The sequence below is a fragment of the Vicia villosa genome, linkage group LG5 (genome assembly GCF_029867415.1).
Source record: "Vicia villosa cultivar HV-30 ecotype Madison, WI linkage group LG5, Vvil1.0, whole genome shotgun sequence".
NCBI lineage: Eukaryota > Viridiplantae > Streptophyta > Magnoliopsida > Fabales > Fabaceae > Vicia > Vicia villosa.
Genome location: NC_081184.1, coordinates 89,829,936 through 89,854,173, shown reverse-complemented (window position 1 = coordinate 89,854,173; position 24,238 = coordinate 89,829,936). Strand labels below are relative to the sequence as shown.

At 34.1% G+C, this 24,238-nt stretch overlaps 3 protein-coding genes across 3 annotated transcripts; all 3 read left to right on the top strand.

Moving 5' to 3' along the window:
• The first annotated feature begins 3,766 nt into the window (after positions 1-3,766).
• On the top strand, positions 3,767-6,967 carry LOC131606836 (mitochondrial inner membrane protease ATP23-like). Its single transcript, XM_058878946.1, has 5 exons — positions 3,767-3,926; positions 4,012-4,133; positions 4,369-4,506; positions 4,606-4,689; positions 6,663-6,967. The coding sequence occupies exons 1-5, from the start codon at positions 3,866-3,868 to the stop codon at positions 6,795-6,797; spliced, it is 540 nt and encodes a 179-aa protein (XP_058734929.1). The 5' UTR covers positions 3,767-3,865; the 3' UTR covers positions 6,798-6,967.
• A 7,890-nt stretch (positions 6,968-14,857) lies between these two features.
• Positions 14,858-19,538, top strand: LOC131601825 (mitochondrial inner membrane protease ATP23-like). Its single transcript, XM_058873718.1, has 5 exons — positions 14,858-15,058; positions 15,154-15,275; positions 16,419-16,556; positions 16,657-16,740; positions 19,158-19,538. Exons 1-5 carry the CDS (start codon positions 14,974-14,976, stop codon positions 19,290-19,292), a joined length of 564 nt encoding a protein of 187 aa, XP_058729701.1. The 5' UTR covers positions 14,858-14,973; the 3' UTR covers positions 19,293-19,538.
• Positions 19,539-20,369: 831 nt separating this feature from the next.
• On the top strand, positions 20,370-21,251 carry LOC131601824 (putative germin-like protein 9-2). The gene has a single exon (XM_058873717.1). It carries the CDS (start codon positions 20,499-20,501, stop codon positions 21,120-21,122), a length of 624 nt encoding a protein of 207 aa, XP_058729700.1. The 5' UTR covers positions 20,370-20,498; the 3' UTR covers positions 21,123-21,251.
• The last annotated feature ends 2,987 nt before the right edge of the window (positions 21,252-24,238 follow it).

Below are 24,238 nucleotides of genomic sequence, written 5' to 3'. Positions count from 1 at the left end.
TCAATGTTTTCATCTTCCTCCATCTTGAATGGTTCATACTTCTGGATTAGAGCTAAGGCCTTTGTCTCCTTAACTTGAGCACTACCCTCATGAGTCATCTTTAAGGATTCAAAGATATCATGAGCAGTTTCTCTGTTTGTTATCTTCTCATACTCAGCATGAGAGATAACATTTAACAATATAGTTCTAGACTTGTGATGATTCTTGAAGTCTTTCTTTTGAGCATCACTCATGGCTTGTCTTGAAACTTTGACACCTTGAGCATTTACAGGATGTGTGTAACCATCCAGCACTAGATCCCATAAGTCACCACCTTGACAAAGAAAGTAACTTTTGAGTCTATCTTTCCAGTACTCAAAGTTTTCACCATCAAAAAGTGGTGGTCTATTATAGCCATTGAAACTATTGCTTCCATTACCATTGTTGTTTTGTTCAGGAGTAGGAGTAGATGAAGTTGTTTCAACCATAATGACTTTGTGTTTTTCTCCCTGAATCTTTTATCAAACACGGTTAAGTGCTTGCACCTAGAACCTGCGCTCTGATGCCAATTGAAGGATAGAAAAACACTTAGAAAGAGGGGGGGGATTGAATAAGTGTAACTCAAAAACTTAGAAGATAAAAACAATCAACACAATGATTTTTATCCTGGTTCGTTGTTAACGAAACTACTCCATTCAACCCCCTTAGAGTGATTTACCTCAGCTGAGGATTTAATCCACTAATCCAACTGATTACAATGGTTATCCACTTAGAAACACTCTAAGTCTTCTAGAGTATCCTGATCACAACTCGATCACTCTAGGAAATCTTTTACAAACAATGTAAAAATAAAGTTTACAAGAGTATAGATTTGCTTCTAATAAAGCTGTAATCACAACTGTGATATTTCTCTTAATTTCTAAACTTAACACTCACTAAATATTACAAGAGATTGTAAGGTTGAAGATGAAGTTCGTAAGCTTTTGAATTTGACAGCGTTTCAGTATTTACATGGTGGTTACCAAAATTGTACTTTTTTCTTCTTGTAGTTGATGTAGTTGGAGTTTGAGCCATTCTTGCTGGAACTTTTGAAAATGTAGGATTATCATTTCAAGTTTTGATTCAATGTTTTTCTTGTATAGGTCTATGATATCCCTTAAAATGACTGCATTAATCAAGTTATCCCCTTTGTTCTGATTCAATGTTTTGTCCAGGCTTCATAATATTTTTGGCTCCGCCCCTGTTTATAGGCCTTGTGCTTGAAGAGCTGGGGACCGATATGTATTTAATGATCCTAGCCCATTTAGTATTAGCACACATCCGTCCATTTTATCTAGAGCATGCTGAACACACGGAGGGTACTTAATTTTTCATATGTAAAGTGAAACCAATCTCAGGTCATACTAACTAGCTCGAGCGAAATCATCCAACAAGGAGGTCAACTATGCAAAATCAAATGCATACAAGATTGAGGATGACAAATGGACATACATGCCCCGTTTAAATTTATCCTGCAAAAGTTCACAAAAAAATGGGCAGAGCAAAAATAATTAAGTGTGCGAGCCTAAAATTGTGACCCGTCTCGCAAAAAAATGAGGTCGGAACGGGCCTACGGACACCCATATTTTAAGCCTAAAAATGAAAAAAATTTATGTTAATACCCACACGTGTAAAAGTCCGCAAAAAAAAAAGGAGCAGAATGGGATGAACAAATTAGAGGATGCGAGACTAAAACATTTATTCGTAAAAACCTACGGGCATAACATACATACTTGGCGGGCCAAAACTGTGTTGCCACACGTATACAAAACACATTTTAGTGTCATTGTGTATATTATATCCAAAGTCCTCTTATATTTTTGGAGGTCATATATAAGTTAGATACAATTCAACTATGACACAATAATTAGATGTTTTATTTAACCATGTTTTAACAATGATAAAGATTTTATGAGACTCTATTTAAGTAGGATTTAACCGTGATCAATTTTGGGCCATATGTGGTATCCCGCTTTGCACACCTTTAAAAACGATCCTAATTATATCTGATTATATTAGTATTTAACAATTAAGTTACTTGCATAAACTATAGTGTCAACAAGTTTGATATACTAATTTTTTATTAAATCAGAACTAAAGTGACATTTTAAAATATTAAAGTAAGTGTTTACTCCATATTTTGTTATTTTTGTGCTTCAAAAATGGAAGTGATTGTTTGACTAAATATTTAGATAGAGCAATAGTGAATAAACCATAATTTCTTGTCGTCGATAGAATACTACGATCTCACATCATTTTAGACAATCCATGTTTTAAAATACATTTTTTAATGTAAAAAACAATAAAAATCAATATTAAAACTTACACCGTCCAATATCAATTCAATGGTAACAAGTGATTTATCAATTGCCTCAAGAATATTGGAGTCCTAATATTATCTTTGCAATTTCTAGTTGTCTCGAAACATCAATGTGTTTGGGTGCTGCAATAAGTAAGTGCCCCTAGAGAGATTAGTTGGACATTTTGCAAAAAAAATTAGTTAATATTGATTTATATTCTAAAATCAGACATAAATCGTTGGTCGAAAGAGAATATTATGCTTTTCTTGTTAGCGTTGAATATGAAAATTTGTCACTTTTCTATTTGTAATGTCATAACACTGGTCCTAGTTTTTCGTTTTGTAAACTTGTTAAAGTGGATCAAGAGAAAAGGGTAACTATTGAGAAGCATAAACGTATGGGGAATAAGTCTAAGCCTGTTCAGGAGGCGGATTTAAGAAAATAATCAGTTGAATGTGCAAATGCTACTAAACCATTGTTGTTAATAATACTCTTTTATGAATTGTTGATTGTTTGAAATGCATTGTTGAGGAGGGAGAGGTTATGAGTATTGATGTGTTGCATCAAGGAGACTTGGATGCCTAAGGTAATGAAAATTTGTGTGGTTTAGATGATATAGAAACCACTAATCAAGGTAAAATTGACAAGAATCACGAGAGAGATTTAGATTCTGACACTTTCTTCCAAGAGGATCATCAAGAGGAAATAATTGCATTTTCACTTATTTTGGGAGGTGACTCTATTGTGGTGGTAGACTCTAACTTGTTAAATTTTAGTGTCTCTGTTATTCTTGACATGCAAGTTTTAGGACTCGCTTCTATATAGAGCTAACAAACTATGTATTTTCTGAGTGCATCTTGAACTAACATGGTTAAGAAAGATGAGATTATTGATTTGGATGAAAACACGAGTCAACTATATCAATTGGTGATTCTAAGAAAAGGAAGAACAAGAATTCATTTGAGACGAACAAAAGTTTTAAAGTGAGAGCCTTTAATCGCTCGCGTAATTGATTTTTTTATGAGAGTTGTCTCTCATATGTATTTACTTTCTATCTTTTGTATTTTTCCTTTTTCGTTATGTTCTAGAGAGTTTCAGTTTTATCTCCCATTCTCTTTGTATTATTTTGGTGCTTAAGAAAACGTGATTTATCATTTAAAGTATTATTTAAAAGAATAATAATAATTAATTATTTAATTGATTTTTTAGGTACAAAATTTCAATTGATATTCTAAAATGAGGACAACTTCTTTACCCATAATAAAAAATTGGGTAGTGTACATTCCACCAATCACATTGTATTATTTAGTTTTATCTTATTTAATTAATTATTAAATAGTATAATTTTTTGGTTGTTTATAAGACATTTTCCATTGAATGTAACTTTACTCAACTTTTTGAGTTGGGTTGATAAGAATTCACCTTCTAAAATACATTATCAAATCGAGTACATTAACTAACTACTAACAACTAGCCCTACCGTTGCATTTGTTTTGCTGCTCAACTCAATTTCTCAACCGGAACCCTGAATCACGTTCCGGTACCAGATGACAGAGAATGACAAAGCTTTGAAGGATTGCGAACGCATGATTCACAAGAGTCTCAAGTGTATTTCAATTCTTCCCCTTCTCTCTTTACATCTTCTGGTTTTAGGTTTTTTTTCTCCCCAATTCTAATATCTTGTTATTATCAGCTCCAATCGTGAAATTCTTGAGGGAACACTTGGATAAATCCGGTTGTCCTGTTCAAGACAATTTCTTCAAAGCTATTCACTGTGACAAGCTTCAAGCCAGCGGTTACATTCCCGGTGAAGGGGTCGGTACATTAAGTTCTTTAATTGTTTTTTCTTATTAGTGCTTATTTAAGCTTTTTAATTGTTTTTGTTATAAGTGCTTATTAGTTATTACCATTGACAAGTTTGAGTTGAGCTGAAACAAGTCTTGTTGGCTTAAAAAGCACACTTGATGAAGAAAATAATATCAGTTGTTGAATAATCTATGATGATACTTTCAGTTTACTGATGGTATTTTTTTACATTTTTCGGAAACAGATAGCTGTGTGTGGAAATCGAACACAGATGCAAGACGAGGTTACACAGGCTATAACTCATGAACTAATTCATGCATTTGATGACTGTCGAGGCGCAAACTTGGATTGGACTGATTGTGCTCACCATGCTTGTAGTGAGGTTCCTTTTTAACAACGACCCTTTTATTCAAATCAACTTTGATGTAGTTTTATGTATTAGTATCATTTTTAATCGATTTTTCTTGATTATGTGAAACAGATAAGGGCTGCTCATCTAAGTGGCGATTGTCATTTCAAACGGGAACTTCTACGAGGATTTTTGACTGTGCGAGCGCACGAACAAGTACGCCAGTTCTTTCTGTCCTTTGTTTATTCTGAACATTGAGATAATGCGCAACAGCTTTAGAGAAATTACTAGATTTGAGTAACTTGCTTTGGTATTGAATATTTTAAAGTATTTTAATCGAGATATGCTATGATCGATATTTAACAACGAGTTAGGACCTTGCAAACCACACTCCAATCATGTGGATCCAAACCATAAATTGGGAGAAGCAAAAGTAGAATTTGGAGTAGGCATAGAATGTACCAAGGACTGGTTGGCAGGCTCATGTTCCTTGCCCGCACTAGACCGGATATCACACATCCTGTATGTGTAATCAGCGATTTATTCGGGATCCAAGAGAACCTTATCTTTTAACTGCATATACAATTCTGCACTACTAGAGTGTGAATTGAAATTTGAAACACTTTTTAAGGATGTTAAATTGAGCTTAGAAGCTTAAGCTTATGCAGACTATGAGAATTCTTTAAGTTTCGTTCGAAGTTAGAAAGGGAAAAAGTACATAGAAAATGGAAGTGGAAAGGATGATAGCTCCCCCCCCCCCCCCCCCCCCCCCCCCCCCCACCCCCTGCATGGAGGATTATTTTTCTATAAAATTTAAGAATAATGCTAGCATTACAGTCTCTAACACACACTTCAATTCATTCTCAATTTTTGGTTAAAAATCATATGGATCCCGCCAAACTTATATGGGACTCACATGATTTGGTGGAACTCATATGAGTTTTAATCAATAAAAAAGAGTGTATGCAAAAGTGTGTTGGTAGTACTCCTCAAAATTAAACCCTCTTGTTTAATACTCTCATAATAAAAAAATTTAATTTGAAGCATGCTTCTTCCCAGCTCTTTTACAATTTTTCTCCTAAATAAAATGGCTCCCCTTCCTTTCCCTCTCCTAGCCATAACACCACATCACTTCGCCTTCTAACTCTCAAACAAAGTCTTAGTAGACAAATAAATGATCAACTTCTAGATATTGCATCTTTCTAGGGAGTATTTTGGTTACTTGGCAAAAAAAATGGTGGCAAAATCTTCTGCAGAATCTGAGTTCATATCCTTTGCTCAAGGTTTGTGTGAGTTGTTATGGCTAAAAAATCATCTTAGATAAATGGAAAGGAAAATTATGAGGCATATCAAATAAGAGGAGTGTGGTGGTATAGTGAGAGATGACAGAATAAGATAATGACCCTTATATAAAAGTTTACGGTTGTGATTAAATCCCATTTTAAACTTATCACGCAACCCCTTCGTATTTTGCTTTGTTTCTTCACGAGTCTTGTTCGTCTCAGTTTTGCCATTCAACACACATAGGTTGTTCTCATGGGTGATGACAAACTTATGGTGGATAAAAAGATAATTTGAGGATTTGAGTAAATTTGCCCTTTTTATTGCATTTTCTTGGGTGCAAAAGATATATGGCATACAGACAGTTTGTTAAAATTGAATCTCAGCATCATATATTAATTTAATGGCTTTAGCTTTGTTTTTTTACAAAATATGATTCTATAGTTACTTGATTACCCTCAGGAAGGGTTTAAGGAGCGATGGAGTTAGGGTTTCAAAACAAGCAGTGGTCCATTACACAGTACCCTCATTGCAGAATCACTTCCCACCTGATCAAATCTCACTCCTCTATCCATAGAGAACACAGTACCCTCATTGCAGAATCACTTCCCACCTGATCAAATCTCACTCCTCTATCCATAGAGAAACCGGGACAGTGAGAGATATAGAAATTTTAGACAACTAGTATAACCACACAAAATCATGTTTCCTGACTACTTTAGGATACTTCATGCCAGTTTTGGCAGCGGTAATGATAATGTCTAGTCGGGCTCATGATTTTGAATCCCCTTTTGGTCCTGTATAATGGTTATATATTGCTATATTTTATCATTGTCTAACGGTGTTTAAAATATTATGGATGTTGGACTTTCTAGTTCAATACTGATTTGATTTAATTTACCTTGAAGGAATGCGTCAAAAGAAGAGTTTTGACATCATTGTCTTCAAATTCGTTTTGCTCTGGTTCAACTGCCAAGGATTCTATGGAAGCTGTATGGGATGTATGTTATAATGATACAGCACCTTTCGATAGAGCTCCTTAGAAATAGCATTGTTGTTTCCAGTTTATGGCATAGCAACCATTATTTCCATTCTTTGCCTCAAGGGACCACAAATGTAATTCAAATTAAAGAAACGATGAGTTATTTATTTTTAGCTGAGATCTATTTATCTGTTGCAAATTGTTACTTGATCTGGAAACTTTTTCTTCTCATTGTTTCTTGGCTTTGCCAATTACCATAAATGGATGTTATTTGAACACTTGTGTGCAGTACCTGATCAAAGATTGATCTTATCAAAGATTGAAGACATCGTCTAATCAAGAAATGAAGCATCATATGATCAATTAATAAAGTAGCACCTGAGCATGTTAAAAAATTTAATTGGAATACTCGGTGTAAAGAAATTTTACACCGTCAGTGAATCACAACCGTTAATTTGTTGGAAGTGTTTGACTTTTATTTTAATTATTTTTAAAGTAATATAATTGAGTGGTTGTGATACATTGATAGTGTAAAAAGTTTTACACTGACACTGAATAGCAATTAAACTAAAAAAAATTATAGCTAATTCAATTTTTGGTAGTTAGTTTTAAATGACATATGCTGATATTCAAAATTAAATTTGTGATTCTTTGAAATTAAAATCAAATTTAAAGTCATCGTTTAAATTTTTTTACAAATTGGTCCTTACACTACATTTTATGCATATTGAGTGTGCATGAATATGAACTTTATGAACACTATTGTTGTGAAATTATTGCTTTGAATATAATCTTAAATCCTTTAAAAAGTAATGATTTTGAGTGTTAATAGATGAATAGATGTGATTTGAGGTGAATAATATGTATCTATGTTTTTCTGTTCGATTTGGGATGTTTGGTCAAAATCAAAGCTTTGAGTAAGCTCTCATGACTGAAATGCAATTTCTGCTTTCTTCGACACCTGACGAGCGTGACAGTCTGGTCATCACACGTTGGGAAGGGCTGACGGTCGTCAGTGTGATGATGGGGAGTCTGTCATGGTCTCTAGGGGGTGACATGTTGCACGACAGACAGGGCGACAGTCGTCACCCAGGTGACGAGCTGGTCGCCACGACCGTTAAAGGCTGTTATTGGGCGTTCAATCCAATTTTTTGTGTTGTTTCTGCGTACGGTCGATGTTTGGTTGCTGTTTGGATATATTTGGTGAAAATAATTTATTAAAGTGAATTATTATAATTGGAAAATAATAATTAAATCAATTATGTTGGTTATACAATGTGTTGCTGTGAAATAATTATATATGGGTGTTCATTGGTTCAGGTAAAACCGAACCAAACCAGAATCCAAATCAAACCATAGTGTTTAGGTTAGATATTTTTTCAGTTCGGGCAAGAATCGAACCAAAACAATGAAATCCAATGACAATTGGTTCGGGTATCGGATTTTCAATTTTCTACCCGTAAACCCAACCCAAACCAACCATAATTAATTATCATGAAAATTATTACCAAGCATTCAACTTCAAGAAAAAAAAGTGAAATGTCGTACGTGAATAAGTTATGCTATTTTAATTTGTTATTAGAAAATTGTTGTGTAATATGGTAAATGAGCATTGAGCTATGAAACACATTCATCATCATACTAACTCAAGTTACTAATTATAGATTCAAAAGTCTTTATATTAGATATTGTTAAGAGTCCCACATCAGACAATATATGGCTTGAACATGTCCTTATAAGTGGGGGTAATCCTCACCCTACAAGCCGGTTTTGTAGGGATGAGTTAGGCCCAACCACATTTCTCAACATGGTATCTAGAGCCTACTAAGAGGAAATTCTTTGTCGTGTTTTACCCAATTGACCTATCGTCTTCCGGTGAGAAATTTCCTTCTGCAAACTGTGTCATCATTCCGATTTGCCTATTTTTTTTACCCATCGACTACTTTGCTATTGTTCATCACGCGGCATTGTTCACCGCGATGTCATTGTTCATCGCGCCGTTACTGTTCTTCGCTGCGGCACTGTTCACCACCGCGGTACTGTTCACGAATTTTTTTTCTTCCCGCTCGATTTTGTCCCCTGATCACAGATCTGATCTCTGTTTTTTCTTCCGAATCGTGAAAATCTGCCCTCCAGTTCAAACAACCCCGTTCTTGTTAACTTGAAGCTATGAGAGACACTGATTCTGTCTTGTTTACTAAAGTTCTGCTGATCCCATGTGAAAAACTAACAGGATCAGCCAACTATAACATATGGGCTCGTGTTGTCGATATGTGGTTTCACGGTCAGGGATATGAAGAGCACCTAACCACAAAATTGACTGCCGTTGCAGCCGACAAACTCGCTAAATGGAAGAAAACTAATGCCTCTCTGTACCGTGTTGTGGTTTTCCATAACACCTAACCTCCAAGCGCAGTACCAAGCCTTCTCCACTTGTTATGAGGTATGGGAAAAGGCCAAGAAATTCTTTTCCAGCGACATTCACTCTCTATACAGTGTCACCCACAAACTCAACACACTGAAGTTAAAAAATATGGATGTGCAAGCTTATCTGAGTAAGTTTGATGCCTTGAAAGCAAGTTACGCAACCCTCATGCCTTACGCAAAAGATGCAACAGCTCATGCCGAACAACAGAGTAAATATTTCATGGTAAAGGCACTTAAAGGACTACCATCAGAACTCGAATCCGTTCGCAATAAGATTTTATCAGGTACTACTGTTCCTAACTATGATACAGTTAGTGAACAACTTTTGCGCTTGGCTACACCTCATGCGTTTGGCCCAGTTTCTCCTCCATCTATTGCTGCCCCATCACCAAGTGACACTGCTGCCCTTGCATTTCTTGGAAACAATCAAAATCGCCTTCGAGGAGGGTCATTCAACTAGATCACTAAAGTGTGTCGGTTATCATCGATCCCAAAAGGGTTATCGTTGCTACTCACATACTCTACAACGATACCTCGTATCGGCCGATGTTACCTTATTCGAGTCTGTTCCATACTTCGAGTCTAGCCAAGATCAATCGTTTTAAAGCTCGTTTGGTAGCCAAAGGATACACTCAGATTTTTGGGTTGGATTATAGTGATACCTTCTCGCCTGTATCCAAGATGGCATCTGTTAGACTTCTTCTAGCCATTGCAACCATTCGACATTGGCCTCTTCATCAACTTGACATCAAAAATGCCTTTTTACATGGTGATCTTGAAGAGAATGTATATATGGAGCAACCACCTGGGTTTGTTGCTCAGGGGGAGTCCTCACATATGGTTTGTAGGCTACAAAGGTCTCTTTATGGTCTTAATCAATCTCCGAGAGCTTGGTTTGGTAGATTCAACACTGTAGTACAACAGTTTAGTATGGTCCGTAGTGAAGCTGACCATTCTGTGTTTTATCGTCACTCTTCCCAAGGGTGTATCTATCTTATTGTATATGTGGATGATATTGTGATAACTGGCAGTGATCAGCAGGGAATAGTCCAGTTGAAACAACATCTCTCGAATCAATTTCAGACAAAAGATCTTGGCAAACTCCGCTACTTCTTGGGAATTGAGGGGGCCAATCTAAAGATGGCTTGGTGATTTCCCAGCGGAAATATGCTATGGATATTTTGCAAGAAACAGGGTTGTTGAACGCAAAACCAGCTGATACTCCTACGGATCCAAGTGTCAAACTGCTACCCAATCAGGGGGAGCCTCTATCTGATCCAGAAAGGTATAGGAGATTGGTTGGAAAGTTGAATTATCTCACAGTCACTCGCCTGTACATCTCTTTTGCAATTAGTATGGTAAGCGAGTTCTTAAATTCTCCTTACCAAGAACACATGGATGTTGTTGTCCGGATTTTGAGATACATCAAGTGTGCTCCAAGAAAAGGTCTCGTGTATGAAGATAAAAGACATACCCAGATAGTTGGATACTCTAATGCTGATTGGGCAGGGTCACCCATTGGTAGATGATCCACCTCTGGGTATTGTGTAATTGTTGGAGGAAACCTTATATCCTGGAAAAGTAAGAAACAAAGTGTTGTTGCAAGATCAAGCGCCGAGGCAGAGTATAGGGCCATGACAATGACAACATGTGAACTCATTTGGTTAAAACAGTTGCTCAAAGAACTTCAAATTGAAGAAGCAAGACCAATGACACTTGTTTGTGATAATCAAGCTGCATTGCACATTTCTTCAAATCCAGTCTTCCATGAAAGGATCAAACATATTGAGATAAACTGTCAGTTTGTCAGAGAGAAGATTGAATCAGGTAAAATTGTTACAAGCTTTGTCACCTCCAATGATCAATTAGAATACTTGTTTACAAAATCCCTGCAAAGTCCCATAACTAATTATATATGTGGCAAGCTTGGTGCATTTGACTTATATGGGCCTAAGTAACTAGAATGGGCCTAAGTAACTAGAATGAGAGTTGGGTGGGTTAAGCCCAAATGACAAATTAAAGATAGTAAGGGTTATGTGAGAAAACCTAGAATTAGAGAATAGAAAGAAAAGAGGCTAGAGAGAAGAGAAGAGAGAGAAGAGAAGAAGAAGAGAAGGGGATTTTGTGAGATTCTTGAAGATTGGAGGAGTTTGAATAGAGGTAAGGGTTAGAATCCAAGTTCTTATAGGTTTATATGATTGGGTAATGTTGTGTATGCTTTCTATTCTTTCAATTTCATAGTTTTTAGAAAATATTAGGGTTTATGTGAAATCAATTGGATTTTGTGATTTGTTCATGTTCAATATGTTGTATGAATGACCTATGGTTAGGAACATGTTTAGGAACCTTATATGTATGCTAAATTTGCATTCAATTGATGTATGGATTGTGTATGTGTTGATGGGTGTTGTATGAGGGAATGAGGGAAGAAAAATGATAATTTTTAGGTTTTTACGCATCATAGGTCGACCTATAGAATAGGCAGGGTCGACTTGAGTAAACCCGCAGGCAGCATCCAATTTTTGGCAGATTTTGTAAATACCATAACATTTGATTTGTAACTCCGTTTTATGCGCCGTTCGAAGCGTTAGAAGGCTAATGAGATTATCTATATGATAGGATAGAGTTGGTTAATATTGAATGGTTTAATTTTGATGTTAATATATGGATAACATGTGATTTACTTATGTATGCATTATGAATTAATGACTTGTGACTAATATTCATAGATGTGTTAAGGGATGTGATATCCATGATATGTTGGGATGAATATATATATACTATTTGAATGTGTCTTGTTGATAATGATCATTTAAATATGTATCGAGATGTGGATTGAATAATGATGATGCTATAATTGAATACATGTGATTGATTGATGTGTGTGGAGTGATGCATTGTTTGGCATTGAAGTCATGTTGTGTATATTGTGCAATGTCGGAAAGATGTGATTATGTAGTTTAAGATATAGAGATCGTCTTAAATGCATGAGTCTTGTTTTATTGCACACTTACACAAGCATGAGTCTTTGAAAATGGCAATGTCGGGTAATCTCGCAAAGATTATTTGCTTGTCCCAAATCTAACGCCGAATGAGATTTGAAAGCTTAACGCATAATGAGGATTTTGAGGTGGTTATCTAGTCTATAGAGGAAATACAATCGGCATGACCAGAAATGATAATGGATGAGATCCACATGCATATCACATTGAGTCACACTTGAGTCGCACGTGTCGGTGTGAAATATTGTTGTTGGTGTGATTTATGTGATATGAATTGTGTGGAATGATGTTGGTGGATATGCATATATGTGGATTTGTGATTCATTTGATATGAATGGTTGTTGTGTTATGAATGTAATATATGTGATTGAAATATATTTGATGTGAATTTATATGTACTAATGATATATGTATATATGTGTGGATATGTGAATCATGTTTGATTGATGATGATACATGGGGTAAGAGAGGTGATTACATGTATACTTGTGATATTAATGACACGATTCCAATGATGTAAATATATTTTATGATTTTTTGCGAAATGAGATAGAGATGAATATGTGCATTTGGGGATATATGTTCATACTTACGATACATCGGTGAATCTTGTACATGTCTATATATTTGGAAAAACATGTATATGTGATTATGTGATGATAACTTGTATATTTAGAATATGATTATGTTTGAATACAATTGTTACTTCGTGAATGTTGTCGAAAAGGATATGTACTTAGAATTTATATGTTGGTAAAATATGATTATGTACATTGTTTAGAAATCATGTTTGATTATGTGGAATTGAATGAGCTAGGTTGTATGACATGAATATGTGAATCTTGATTAATTGCATATGATGCATGTTTATAGGAAGAGTGATGAATTCTTGAAATATATTCTTGTTGTGTTTTACATTTCCCATATTATGTTTATCTATAATAACTTGAATTCTCACCCTTCTGTTTGAATGTTATCCTTTGTTGGTAACACGCAAGTTTTCGAGGATAGTGGTGCTTCGAAGGAGGCTTAGCTTAGAGATTTAGATCTCTTGTAGTGTTTCGTGACTAAGTAGTCATTTGTGCTCTGGTAATATGTAACACATGGGATTTGGGTTTATATTTTATGACTCGATGTTATGAGATATTTGTTTACTCATATTGTATTCCTTTGAATATGTTATTTTGTTGATGAGTGGCCTTGAGCCATGATGTTGAGACATGGTGGATGATGTATGGGAATCATCCAATTTTACCATTTATTTGATGAGATGATTATTCCGCTGTGGTTGCATGTTGTTTTAAATTCCGTGTTATTTGGAAATGACCATTGCATGTTTAAAGATAAAATGTTGTTTTATTTTGAAATATGTGTAACACCCTCGTGAGATGCATGCTTCTTTACTCTGATTTATGCAAATATATGCCTTACTTGTTTAGTATAGAATTGGGGGTGTTACACATAGTGCCGAGTTGTGAGTCACATTGCTTATATAAAGAAGTTTGACTTGAATGATTGATTATGGTGTTGTCGTGTAACTGAATGCATGTTGTTGATTTGTGTATAAATTCTATCGTTGTATTCTTCATCAACCCTGTCTTGTTTGTCTGTGTTACTCGATACATTATTGTACAAATACTCAGGAGGAGTACGTGCCACTGAGAGTTGGAAGATGGCTTTTGGAGCTTTCTTTGTTATTTTTTCATTTATCACAATTTAGTTTGGTTTATGCTCTAATCTGTAACATCGGAAACAAGACGTTTTATTTGTTTTGAGTTAATGATTTTGGATCATGTTATTATCATTAAGTATTTCAGTTGAAGAGATTATTGAAGTTATGTTAATTATTTGAATTTTGCTGCGAGTTGTTAATTTTAATTGAAAAAAGTATGCATATAATTTGAGTAGCATTCTAAAATGCGAAATTTTCTCTTTTAAATTAAGAGTTGGGGTTTAGGGTGTTACACTATACCTACGAGCAATATAATTTGCACACCAATCCACAAAAGAAATATCAATATTACTACTACAACTAATATCAAATCAATCCCACGAAAAAGATGTAACAAAAGAAATAAAATTATATTCTTAGAAATCCAAATGCTTCAAGTCACCGCAAACCATAATAAACGAGGATTTCTCAACCAACCCCATGGATCTCTTAAACACCACACGGAATTCCATTTTTGTCCCCAACTTTCTTAGATGCACATCCGGAAGTACTCCATATTTTGAAAAAATTTGGTGTTTTCCGTAGATGCATATACGGAAGCTTATAAAACATAGTGAAACTTAGGATTTTCCCAATTAATTGAGAAAATCCCAAGTTCTGTATATGCTTCTACGAAACACTCTATTGTGAAACCCCAAATTAATTAAGTTCATGAAATCTTTACAAAACATTAAGATTTTCTCAATTATTTGGTTAGTAGATGCATCTATGGAAAAAATCATTTTTTTAAAAAATGATTCGGAGATGTATCTAAGAAAATACGAAAACAGTTTTGTCAATACGAGGTTGGTTGAGAAAACTCTTAAAAAAAAGAAAAAGAAAAGGTGAGTAGCCGATTCATCATCATCAAAAAGCAAAGAGGGCACACTATATATATTAAGAGAGTCACTATTTGTTCTAATATTAAATTATCAAATGTCTACTTTTAATAGAATTTGTTAAAAAAAAAACTAATCTTGCAAATACTGTATAATCTAACAATATTATTTAGTTCATAAAAGAAAACTTAAATTCAAACTCTTTTGCTGCTCAACTCAATTTCTCAACCGGAACCCTGAACCACGTTCCGGCGCCGGATGGAAGAGATTGACGCATTCTCCTCCGCCGATGCCGGCAAAACTCTAAAGGATTGTGAACGCATGATTCAGACGAGTCTCAAATGTATTTCAATTCTTCCTCCTCTCTATTACATCTTCTAGTTTTAGGTTTTTGTTTTCTCGCTAATTCTAATAGCTTATTCATCTTGTTATTATTAGCTCCAATGGTGAAATTCTTGAGAGAACACTTGGAGAAAGCTGGTTGTCCCGTTCAAGACAATTTCTTCAAAGCTATTAACTGTGATAAGCGTTATGCCGGCGGTTACATTTCCGGTGAAGGGGTCGGTACACACTTTTTTTCATCTCTTTATGCACAAATAATTCCTATATGTTGATAATTATATGCTGCAACTATACAATTGATTGCACAAATTTGTATGAGCTTATTTGGATTGACTTATTTAATAATCTTAGCGATTGGCTTAAACAGCTGTGAATCTGTTTGAGAGAATTTATGAAATGTTCATAGACGGTTTTCAATATTTTTTTCGATATTGTTTGCTATAGCTTACTTAAATAGTTTATATGAACTGTGTTAATTTTGAGTGAATTGCTTCTGTAAAGTTGGTTCTGATTAAAAGTGAGTTGAAAATAAGGTGATTTATGTTTGGATAAATTCAGTGTAAAAATCAAATTTAGATTCAAAAACTATAGCGTGTGTTTGGTTCTGTGGTGAAAAGAATTGATTTTTAAATGAATTGATTTTGTAAAATTGATTATAGCTAAAATTGAGTTGAAGATAAAGTAATTTATGTTTAGATAAGTGCAAAAATCAAATTTAAACTCAAAAGCTACAAATTTTAACTTCAAGTAGAATCAATTCTAGAAAGCATATGTCAAAATCAATAACACACATTCAGAATCGATTCTGAGTGTTCCAAATGTAAAATCAAACATACACGGAATCAATTTGACTTTGTCTTGTCTTTTGTTATTAGAATAACTGATACATAAGCACTATTATGATAAGTGCGTATGTTATGAGTGTTAGATTAAGTTATTTATCTAAACATGATTTTTGTGATAAAAGAGGAAGGAAATTGATTGTCTAACACCATGATTTTGTGACTTTAGTTTAGTCTATTTATGAGAGAGAATAGTGATTAAATTAAGATTGTTTGGATGAGTGATAGTGGTAAGAGAGAAATAAATAGAAAGTCTCTAAAGTTAGACAGTTGAAAAATAGACAATCACACCTTAGAAAGGAGGGCGCGCCGTTCCTTATGACAGTACTTATTACCATTGACAAATTTGAGTTGAGATGAAGCAAGTGTTGTTGGCATAAATAGCTGATTTCACTCACACTTGTGAAGGAAATAATGTCGGTTGCTGTTGTTTTCCCATTTAGTGGTTGAATAATGTTGTATCCAATGCTTCCTATGATTATACTATTAAGGTTATTTTTCTACATTGTTTGGAAACAGATTGTTGTATGTGCAAATCGAATGGAAGTGCAAGACAATGTTAACCAGGCTATAACTCACGAGCTAATTCATGCATTTGATGACTGTCGAGCAGCAAACTTGGATTGGACTGAATGTGCTCATCATGCTTGTAGTGAGGTTCCTTTTTAACAATGCCTCTTTTATTTATATTAACTTTGAAATAGTTTGATGTATTAGTTTCATTTGATGAATTTTTCTTGATGAATATGTGAAACAGATAAGGGCTGGTCATCTAAGTGGTGATTGTCATTTCAAACGGGAACTTCTACGGGGATTTATGAATATACGAGGGCATGAACAAGTATGCCATTTCTTTCTTCCTTTCATTTATTCTAAACATTTATTTTTGTTGAACATTTTTGGATATAATGTGCAACAGCTTTAGAGAAATTACTAGATTTGTCATTTGAGTAACTTATTGAATGTTTCTAAGTATTTTATTTGAGATATGCTATCAGAATTTGAACATGAAGCACTAGGCAACTTTTTTTCTCCTTTGTCATTGATAACCATAGAAATTGACGGAAATGAAAGTAGAACTTATAGGATTAGAGGAATAAGAGTTCCCCTTAATATGAAAGAGAATACACAGAACAGAAAACGAAGAAAAACGTCAGTGAAACAAGGCTACAATTAGGGGTGGGAATAGGCCAGGCCGGACTACAGGGGCCTATAGCTTAGCCTACTTAAGGCCAGGCCAGGCCAGACCTATTTGATAAAAAGGCCAGGCTTGGACTTTTTTAAAAGCCTATTTAATAAAATAGGCTAGGCTTAGGCTACTAAAAAAGCCTATAAAGCCTTGTAGACCGGCATATATTTTCATATATATTAAAATTAGTCTAAATAGATTGGTCTATATATGCATATAAAATTAGAAAAAAATTAGTCTAAATAGACCAATCTATTTAACATTTTTTCATATATATATATAGAAAAAATGTTAAATAGATTGGTCTATATATGCATATATATTAGAAAAAAATGCTAAATAGGTCGGTCTAACTGTTCATATATATATATATATATATATATATATATATATATATATATATATATATATATATATATATATATATATATATATATATATATATATATATATATATATAAGGCTTCTTAAGTAATATGAATTAATTAAAAACATTAATAAGAAAAAGGCTTTTAAATAGGCTTTCAGGCCAGGCCAGGCTTTTAAAAAGGCCAGGCCAGACTGAAAAAACGAGCCTATAGTAGGCCATAGGCCAGGCTCAGGCCTTGTAGGTTTATCGTAGGCCAGACCCAGGCCTTATAAAGCCTAGCCTAGCCTATTCCCACCCCTAGCTACAATGAAACTGTTCGGTTTGGAACTAGAAGTGAAAGATGAGGTGGCGAAGTTATATCTCGCTGTGGTGGAGCAGTACTTTCGATGCGACGGAGGGGGTGCCAAATAATGAATTGCAAATCAAAACAGCAGCAGAGCAATATACAACAACAAATTAGGACCTTGCAAACCACCCTCCAATCATAAATTTGGGAGAAGCAAAAGTAGAATCTGGAGTAGGCATAGGATGCGCCAAGGACTGATTGGACGGCTCTTTTTTCTTGCCCACACTAGACCAAATATCCCATCCTCTGTACTTGTAATTAGCAACTTATTCATGATACTAGAGAACTTCATCTTTGGACTGCATACAAAATGCTGCACTTCTAGTGTGTGAATTGAAACACTATTTAAGAATGGTAAATTGAGCGTAGAAGCTTAAACTGATGCAGACTGTGAGAATTCTTTAGGTTTTATTTGGAAGTTAAGAAGGAAAAGAAGAAAGGGTTATGGGGGAAAAAGTACGTAGAAAATGGAAGTGGAAGGGATGATAGAAAATATTTCTCCCAAACAAAAAGTCCCTTTCCTTTCCCTCCCCTATCTACAATGCCCTTACCTCCCTTTGCCTTTTAACTCTCAAACAAAATCCTTTTAACTCTCAAACAAAGTCTTAATAGACAAATGATTAACTTCTAGATATTGCATCTTTCTAGGAACTATTTTTGGTTACTTGGCAAAAAAAAGTGGTGGCAAGATCTTCTGCAGAATCTGGATTCATATCCATTGCTCAAGCCCTGTTATGGCTAAAAAATCATCTTAGATTATTAGAAAGGAAAATTAGATCTTTTATAGATGATTCTCATATTTATTTTTATATAGGAGGCCATATAAAGTGAGAGTAGTGTCTTATAGTGAGAGATGAGAGAATAATATAATGACTCTTCAATAAAAGTTAACGGTTGTGATTAAATCCCGTTTTAAACATATCAGGCGACCGCTTCGCATTCTGCTTCGTTTCTACACGAGTCTTGTTTGCCTCAGTTTTTCCATTCAACAATAGGTTGTGCTGGATGATGATTGATGACAAACTTATGGTGGGTAAAATGAAAAATTGATGAACCGAGTGAATTCGTCCTTTTCATTGTATTTTCTTGGATGCAAAAAATCATATGGCATACACACAGTTTGTTAAAATTGAATCCCAACATTGTATTATTTTGATGTCTTTAACTTTGTTTTTAACAATATATTATTTTGATGTCTTCACCAAAAAAATCATTGTTTCATCGCGAGCAATTGTTTCCAGATTTCATTGTTTCACTGCGAGCAATTATTTCATCATTGTCCTACACTGTTTTAAATATTACAAAGGTTAGACTAACTAGTTCAATATTGATTTAATTTAATTTACTTTGAAGGAATGCATCAAAAGAAGAGTTTTGACATCGTTGTCTTCAAATCCGTATTGCTCTGGTTCAACTGCCAAGGATTATATGGAATCTGTATGGGATGTTTGTTATAATGATACAGCTCCTTTCGATAGAGCTCCTTAAAAATTACATGTGGCTACCAGTTTATGGCATAGAAGCCATTATTTCCATTCCTTGCCTCAAGTGACCAAAAGTGTAATTCAAATCACAGAAAAATATTACTTATTTATTTTTAGCTGAGATTTCTATATTTTTTGAAATTGTAACTGTATATGGAAAATTTTCTTCTCATTTTTTCTTGGTTTTCATAAATGGATGTTAGTTGAACACTTGTGCAGTATACTGAATCCAAATTTGGTTGTTACTGAAGTATGGTATATCAGCCATTTGTTGTATTATTATTTGGTTGCAGCCATTGTTGTAGCTGTAGTTATTAGTATTATAACTATTACTATGTAATTTACGCCTTTATACATCTTTTTTCGAGAAATTGTATGTTAAATTTTTATTTAACTAAAATACTAATCGATATTTTCACTTATTAGAGCTCTTAATCTTGCTTACAATTGTTCAATTGTCAAAATTGCTTATTTTTTTTCCTATAAACTAATCAAGCAAGTTGGTGCAAGTTGTTTGACCCAGCTAGATAAGACAAGACGTTTACAAAACACATCCTTCATATAATTTCAGCTAACATGCAAATTTCAGGACATAGATAGCCAAAATCAGCAAATTCGTCTTTATCATTTTGGCTAACAGTCAAAATTATGAACATCGAAAACTAAAACCCACATAGAATATGCTGGTTGGAAATAATTTGGTGATACTGATAAGTCATGTTAATTTTTGTCTACATAATGAATTTTGTGTATATAAAAAATTGAATGATGACACCTAATATATCCATGATCACCCAGTAATATTTGGAACATAATATAAATTCCTTTCTCACTTTGGGCGTAAGGTCCCAAATGACTATCTTTTTTTGATTGAAACCTGTATTACAATCCTTGATAACAAAACATATACTAGTATAAAATAAAGCATTATTTCTATAATTATTAATAAAGCCAATAACTAAAAAACAAAATATTTTCCCATGGCTAATTTCCATTGGTGTAATTTCATTGTTAAATGCCACAATTAAACAGCTGCAAACTCATGCAACATTTCTTGTAAAAGTCCATTGGTGTTCTCGTCGATCCTAAAGGCCTGCAAAACTCCATTTTCCCTTCACACAACATTCCTATAAATACACACACATAACATTCCTCAAATCCAACCACATCCTTAAACTTTTTCAACATTATAATTCAACAAAATAAAAACATGTCTCCCTCCACCTTAAAAGTTGTTCTTTCACTCATCATTTACACATTTACCCTTGTGACCATAACAAGGGCCGGCGACCCGGACATACTAACCGACTTCATAAGCCCAATAACCGGTCCAATCGACGCAAACTTCTTCACCTACACAGGCTTCCGCGTCCTCGTCGGACCACAAAACCCAAGCCCATCACCTTTCAAAGTACTAAAAGCAACCATGGTAGAATTTCCATCATTGAATGGACAAAGTGTGTCCTATGCTTCTCTTCAATTCCAACCTAAAAGCATCAATCCACCACACATCCACCCTCGTTCAGCTGAACTACTCTTTCTTGTTCAAGGCTCACTTCAAGTTGGATTCGTCGACACAACCAATAAACTCTTTACGCAAACTCTTTCGACCGGGGATTTGTTTGTGTTTCCAAAGGGTCTTGTTCATTTTCAACTTAATGCTGATGATAAGGCTCCTGCTCTTGCTATATCAGCCTTTGGTAGTGCTAATGCTGGCACTATTTCACTTCCTAATACGTTGTTTAATACCTCTATTAGTGATAATGTCTTGGCTTTGGCTTTTAAGACTGATGTTCCCACCATTCAAAACTTGAAGAAAGGTTTTTCTACCTAGCCAGTAAGGCCTTGAAGAAAGGTTTATCTTATGTTAATTTTTTGTTGTTGTTTTATTGTTCAATAAGTGTTTTTATGTGTAAGTCTGAGATGGACATTGTTTGATTGTGTTTTATGCATTAATAATCATGTGAAATGGGAAATAAAAACATCAAGGTTACTTTTGTTTGGTCATGGCTTCATTATTCTTGAAATGCAAGAAAACTATTATTAGATGTCACAAGTTTATTGAGTAAAAATACCTACGACAAATTTAGTTATTTCAGAGAAGACTTAACAATTATAAGATAGTACTATCTCCGTTTTTTATTATAAGTCGTTTTAGACTTTTCACACAGACTAAGAAAAATAATAATTGTTGTATGAAAATGAGAAATTATGAAGGTTTTTACAAAATTATCCTTCATTAATTACATGTGGAAGATAAATTTATATAATTAAAAGGAGAGAGAATAATAAATATTTAAGGATATAATAGGAAAAATAGTATTAATTATTCATTGGAATTGTAAAACGACATATATTTAAATACAATTTTTTTTCCAAAACGACTTATAATAAAAAACGGAGGGAGTAGTTGCATGAAATCAACAACAAATTAGTGGGAAAAAAATTTCAAGTTATTTTGAAGAGTTATCGACGTGTAATGCTAAGATATTGATTACAGAATAAACATATATTAAAGGAGATATTAAAGGAGGTATGACCATCAACCAAATCTTATTCTTCTTGGGATTGGTTACAGATTAAATTATATTGAGATTGTATTTCCTGCTTCGACATAAGGAAGGTTGTGTCGAAATAGTCTAATCTAGTGTGTGTCAAAATGTCAAAGGAGCTGCCGTAACAGGTATTTTGACTTAGGCCTAATTTTGTAGTGTTAGCATAATTATGTAAATTGAACTTTTGTAGTTTTGAGATTTGGCTTAGGGAGAAAGCAACTTAAAACTATAAATAGAGGGAGTAACCCCTATTTTTATAATGTATTTACATTCACAGAATTTTACGGTTGCAAAGTGAATAAGATTTTCCATAATTTGTGGGTAGAGAGAAACTCTACCGAAAGTATTATTCTTCCTCATCTTATTTTTATAACCCAATTCTACCTTTCTTCCCAAATTTTCTTGTTTTTTTCATTGTCATTGTGTAGCGATAAAGAATTACTCAACGTTTTGGGTTTAATTCCAACAAATTACTCCATAATTTTCCATGGAATATTATGTTTCTATATAATTTGTTAACCTCAAGATATTGCTTAATGTCGATCACATGACTCCACACACAAGAAGCAGTATGAATCGTGGGGATTTGAAAAAAAGATAGTTGAAAACAAAATTGTTTTCAATTTTCAAGTTTAAAAACGTTTGAATATCACAGCAGAAAAAAGTAAAGAAATCATGCGGAAAGTAAATAGATAAAGGAAAAGAGATGACACCCGAATTTATAGAGGTTCGGTCTAAAAGAAGTGACATAATCCTTTTTCCAAGAATTGATCTTGAGAGTATCCAATAACACTTATGATCTTTTAGTAGGTTAAGCTCACGAACCCCCTTATACAAGGATAAACGAAGTTTCATGTTAACTTCCAACCAAACAGCGAATAATAGACATAAGCAGCTAGTCTTCCTTCTAAACAGGAACAGAGCTTTGAGCAGTTAGATCCCAAGGTAAATCAAGATTTTATACAGACTTATCTCAAACCAATGCAGAGTTTTGAATCAGCTATCCTCTAAATCGAATCGGGGCTTTACACGGGCTGACCACAAACTAAATTGAGATTTTATACTAAGCTGATCTTGAACCAAGTAGAGCTTTCACACCGGGCTGAGCTCAAGAGCTAAAGAGAATATTTTACAGTGGTTATCTTCAAAAATCCAAAAAGAGAGTTTTTCCTTAATTGGCTCAGGTCACGAGCCAAGCAGCAACTTAACAATAAACCCCCCAAATAATGCTTTTAACAGGTTTAGCTTCAAACCCAAACAAAAACTTCATAAGAAAGAAATATTCACTCATGAGAAAAGAGCTTTTGGTGAATTTACAAATTTACCCTTCCAGAACAACTTTCCTCACTTAAACACAAGGACTTTCTCAAGGCGCTATGACAAATTAATGTTAGAGAAAGTAGAAAAAGTATTTTGAGAGAGAGAGAGACAGAGTGAGGAGAGTGAGATAAATCACGATTATGGATGTGAAAAAGTGAAGGGAGATGTCTCTATTTATAGGCCAAAGGTGGGATAAAAAAATAAACAATTCATGGGCTTCTTCATTGGTCCAATCGAATGGGTCCTTATTCCAATTGATTAGATGACCTAAATAATCAATTATAAATGCCTATTTTGAAAATATTTGATAGAGATCTGTTACTCTTCATTAAAACACTGTCACAATCGACTATAGACCAAGTTTTCTCTTATCCAATCGATTGAGAATATACTCTAATCAATTGGACAATTCAAAATACGTGTCTTAATTATTCTGACAATTTCCAATTCATCTAGTTAGGCTCCAAATAGATTGGGAAATAGAGGTTTTTGTGAATGTGTTATTTAACAATAATACTTTATGAAAATGCTCTAGTGTTTTTACAAAACACTGATCACTCAGACATAGATCAGGCGGCTTTCATACTTTCTCTCTTTAACACTTTGAAGTTTTAAGACTTTGCCAAATACACTAATCATATAAGCACTTGCTTGAGTATTCTTAGAGATAAGGCTTGAGATATATTCAAGTTGAGTCTCATCATTGGAGTAAATCAATGGTTATCATAAAACCCTAACTCTTCGCCTTTATTAGGAGGAAGAGCTTGAAAAAACTATCTTGTGCATCTTTGACCGCTTAAAATACTTGCTTGTCTTCAAGTCAAGTTGTATCTTCACAAGTTATCATAAAGGATGAGTTGTTGATGACTCAGTAAATGTGAATTATTTAAGCTCTTAAGGCTTGAGATATAATTTTTGTTGTTTTTAGCTAGTTTGATATGGAGCTCACTAGGTGTTTTCATACCCCAAAATTTCCCCTACCCATCACTCAAATTTATCTGGGTTATAACTTTTTTATTCATCTGCATCATTCATTCAATTAGGTCATGCATTTAACATATCATTCACCGCATTT

Coding starts and splice junctions, on each gene's coding strand:
- LOC131606836 (XM_058878946.1), top strand. CDS start 3,866: ATGACAGAGAATGACAAAGCTTTGAAGGATTGCGAACGCATGATTCAC. Junction 3,927..4,011: donor GATTCACAAGAGTCTCAAGT/GTATTTCAATTC, acceptor TGTTATTATCAG/CTCCAATCGTGAAATTCTTG. Junction 4,690..6,662: donor CTGTGCGAGCGCACGAACAA/GTACGCCAGTTC, acceptor TTTACCTTGAAG/GAATGCGTCAAAAGAAGAGT.
- LOC131601825 (XM_058873718.1), top strand. CDS start 14,974: ATGGAAGAGATTGACGCATTCTCCTCCGCCGATGCCGGCAAAACTCTA. Junction 15,059..15,153: donor GATTCAGACGAGTCTCAAAT/GTATTTCAATTC, acceptor TGTTATTATTAG/CTCCAATGGTGAAATTCTTG. Junction 16,741..19,157: donor ATATACGAGGGCATGAACAA/GTATGCCATTTC, acceptor TTTACTTTGAAG/GAATGCATCAAAAGAAGAGT.
- LOC131601824 (XM_058873717.1), top strand. CDS start 20,499: ATGTCTCCCTCCACCTTAAAAGTTGTTCTTTCACTCATCATTTACACA.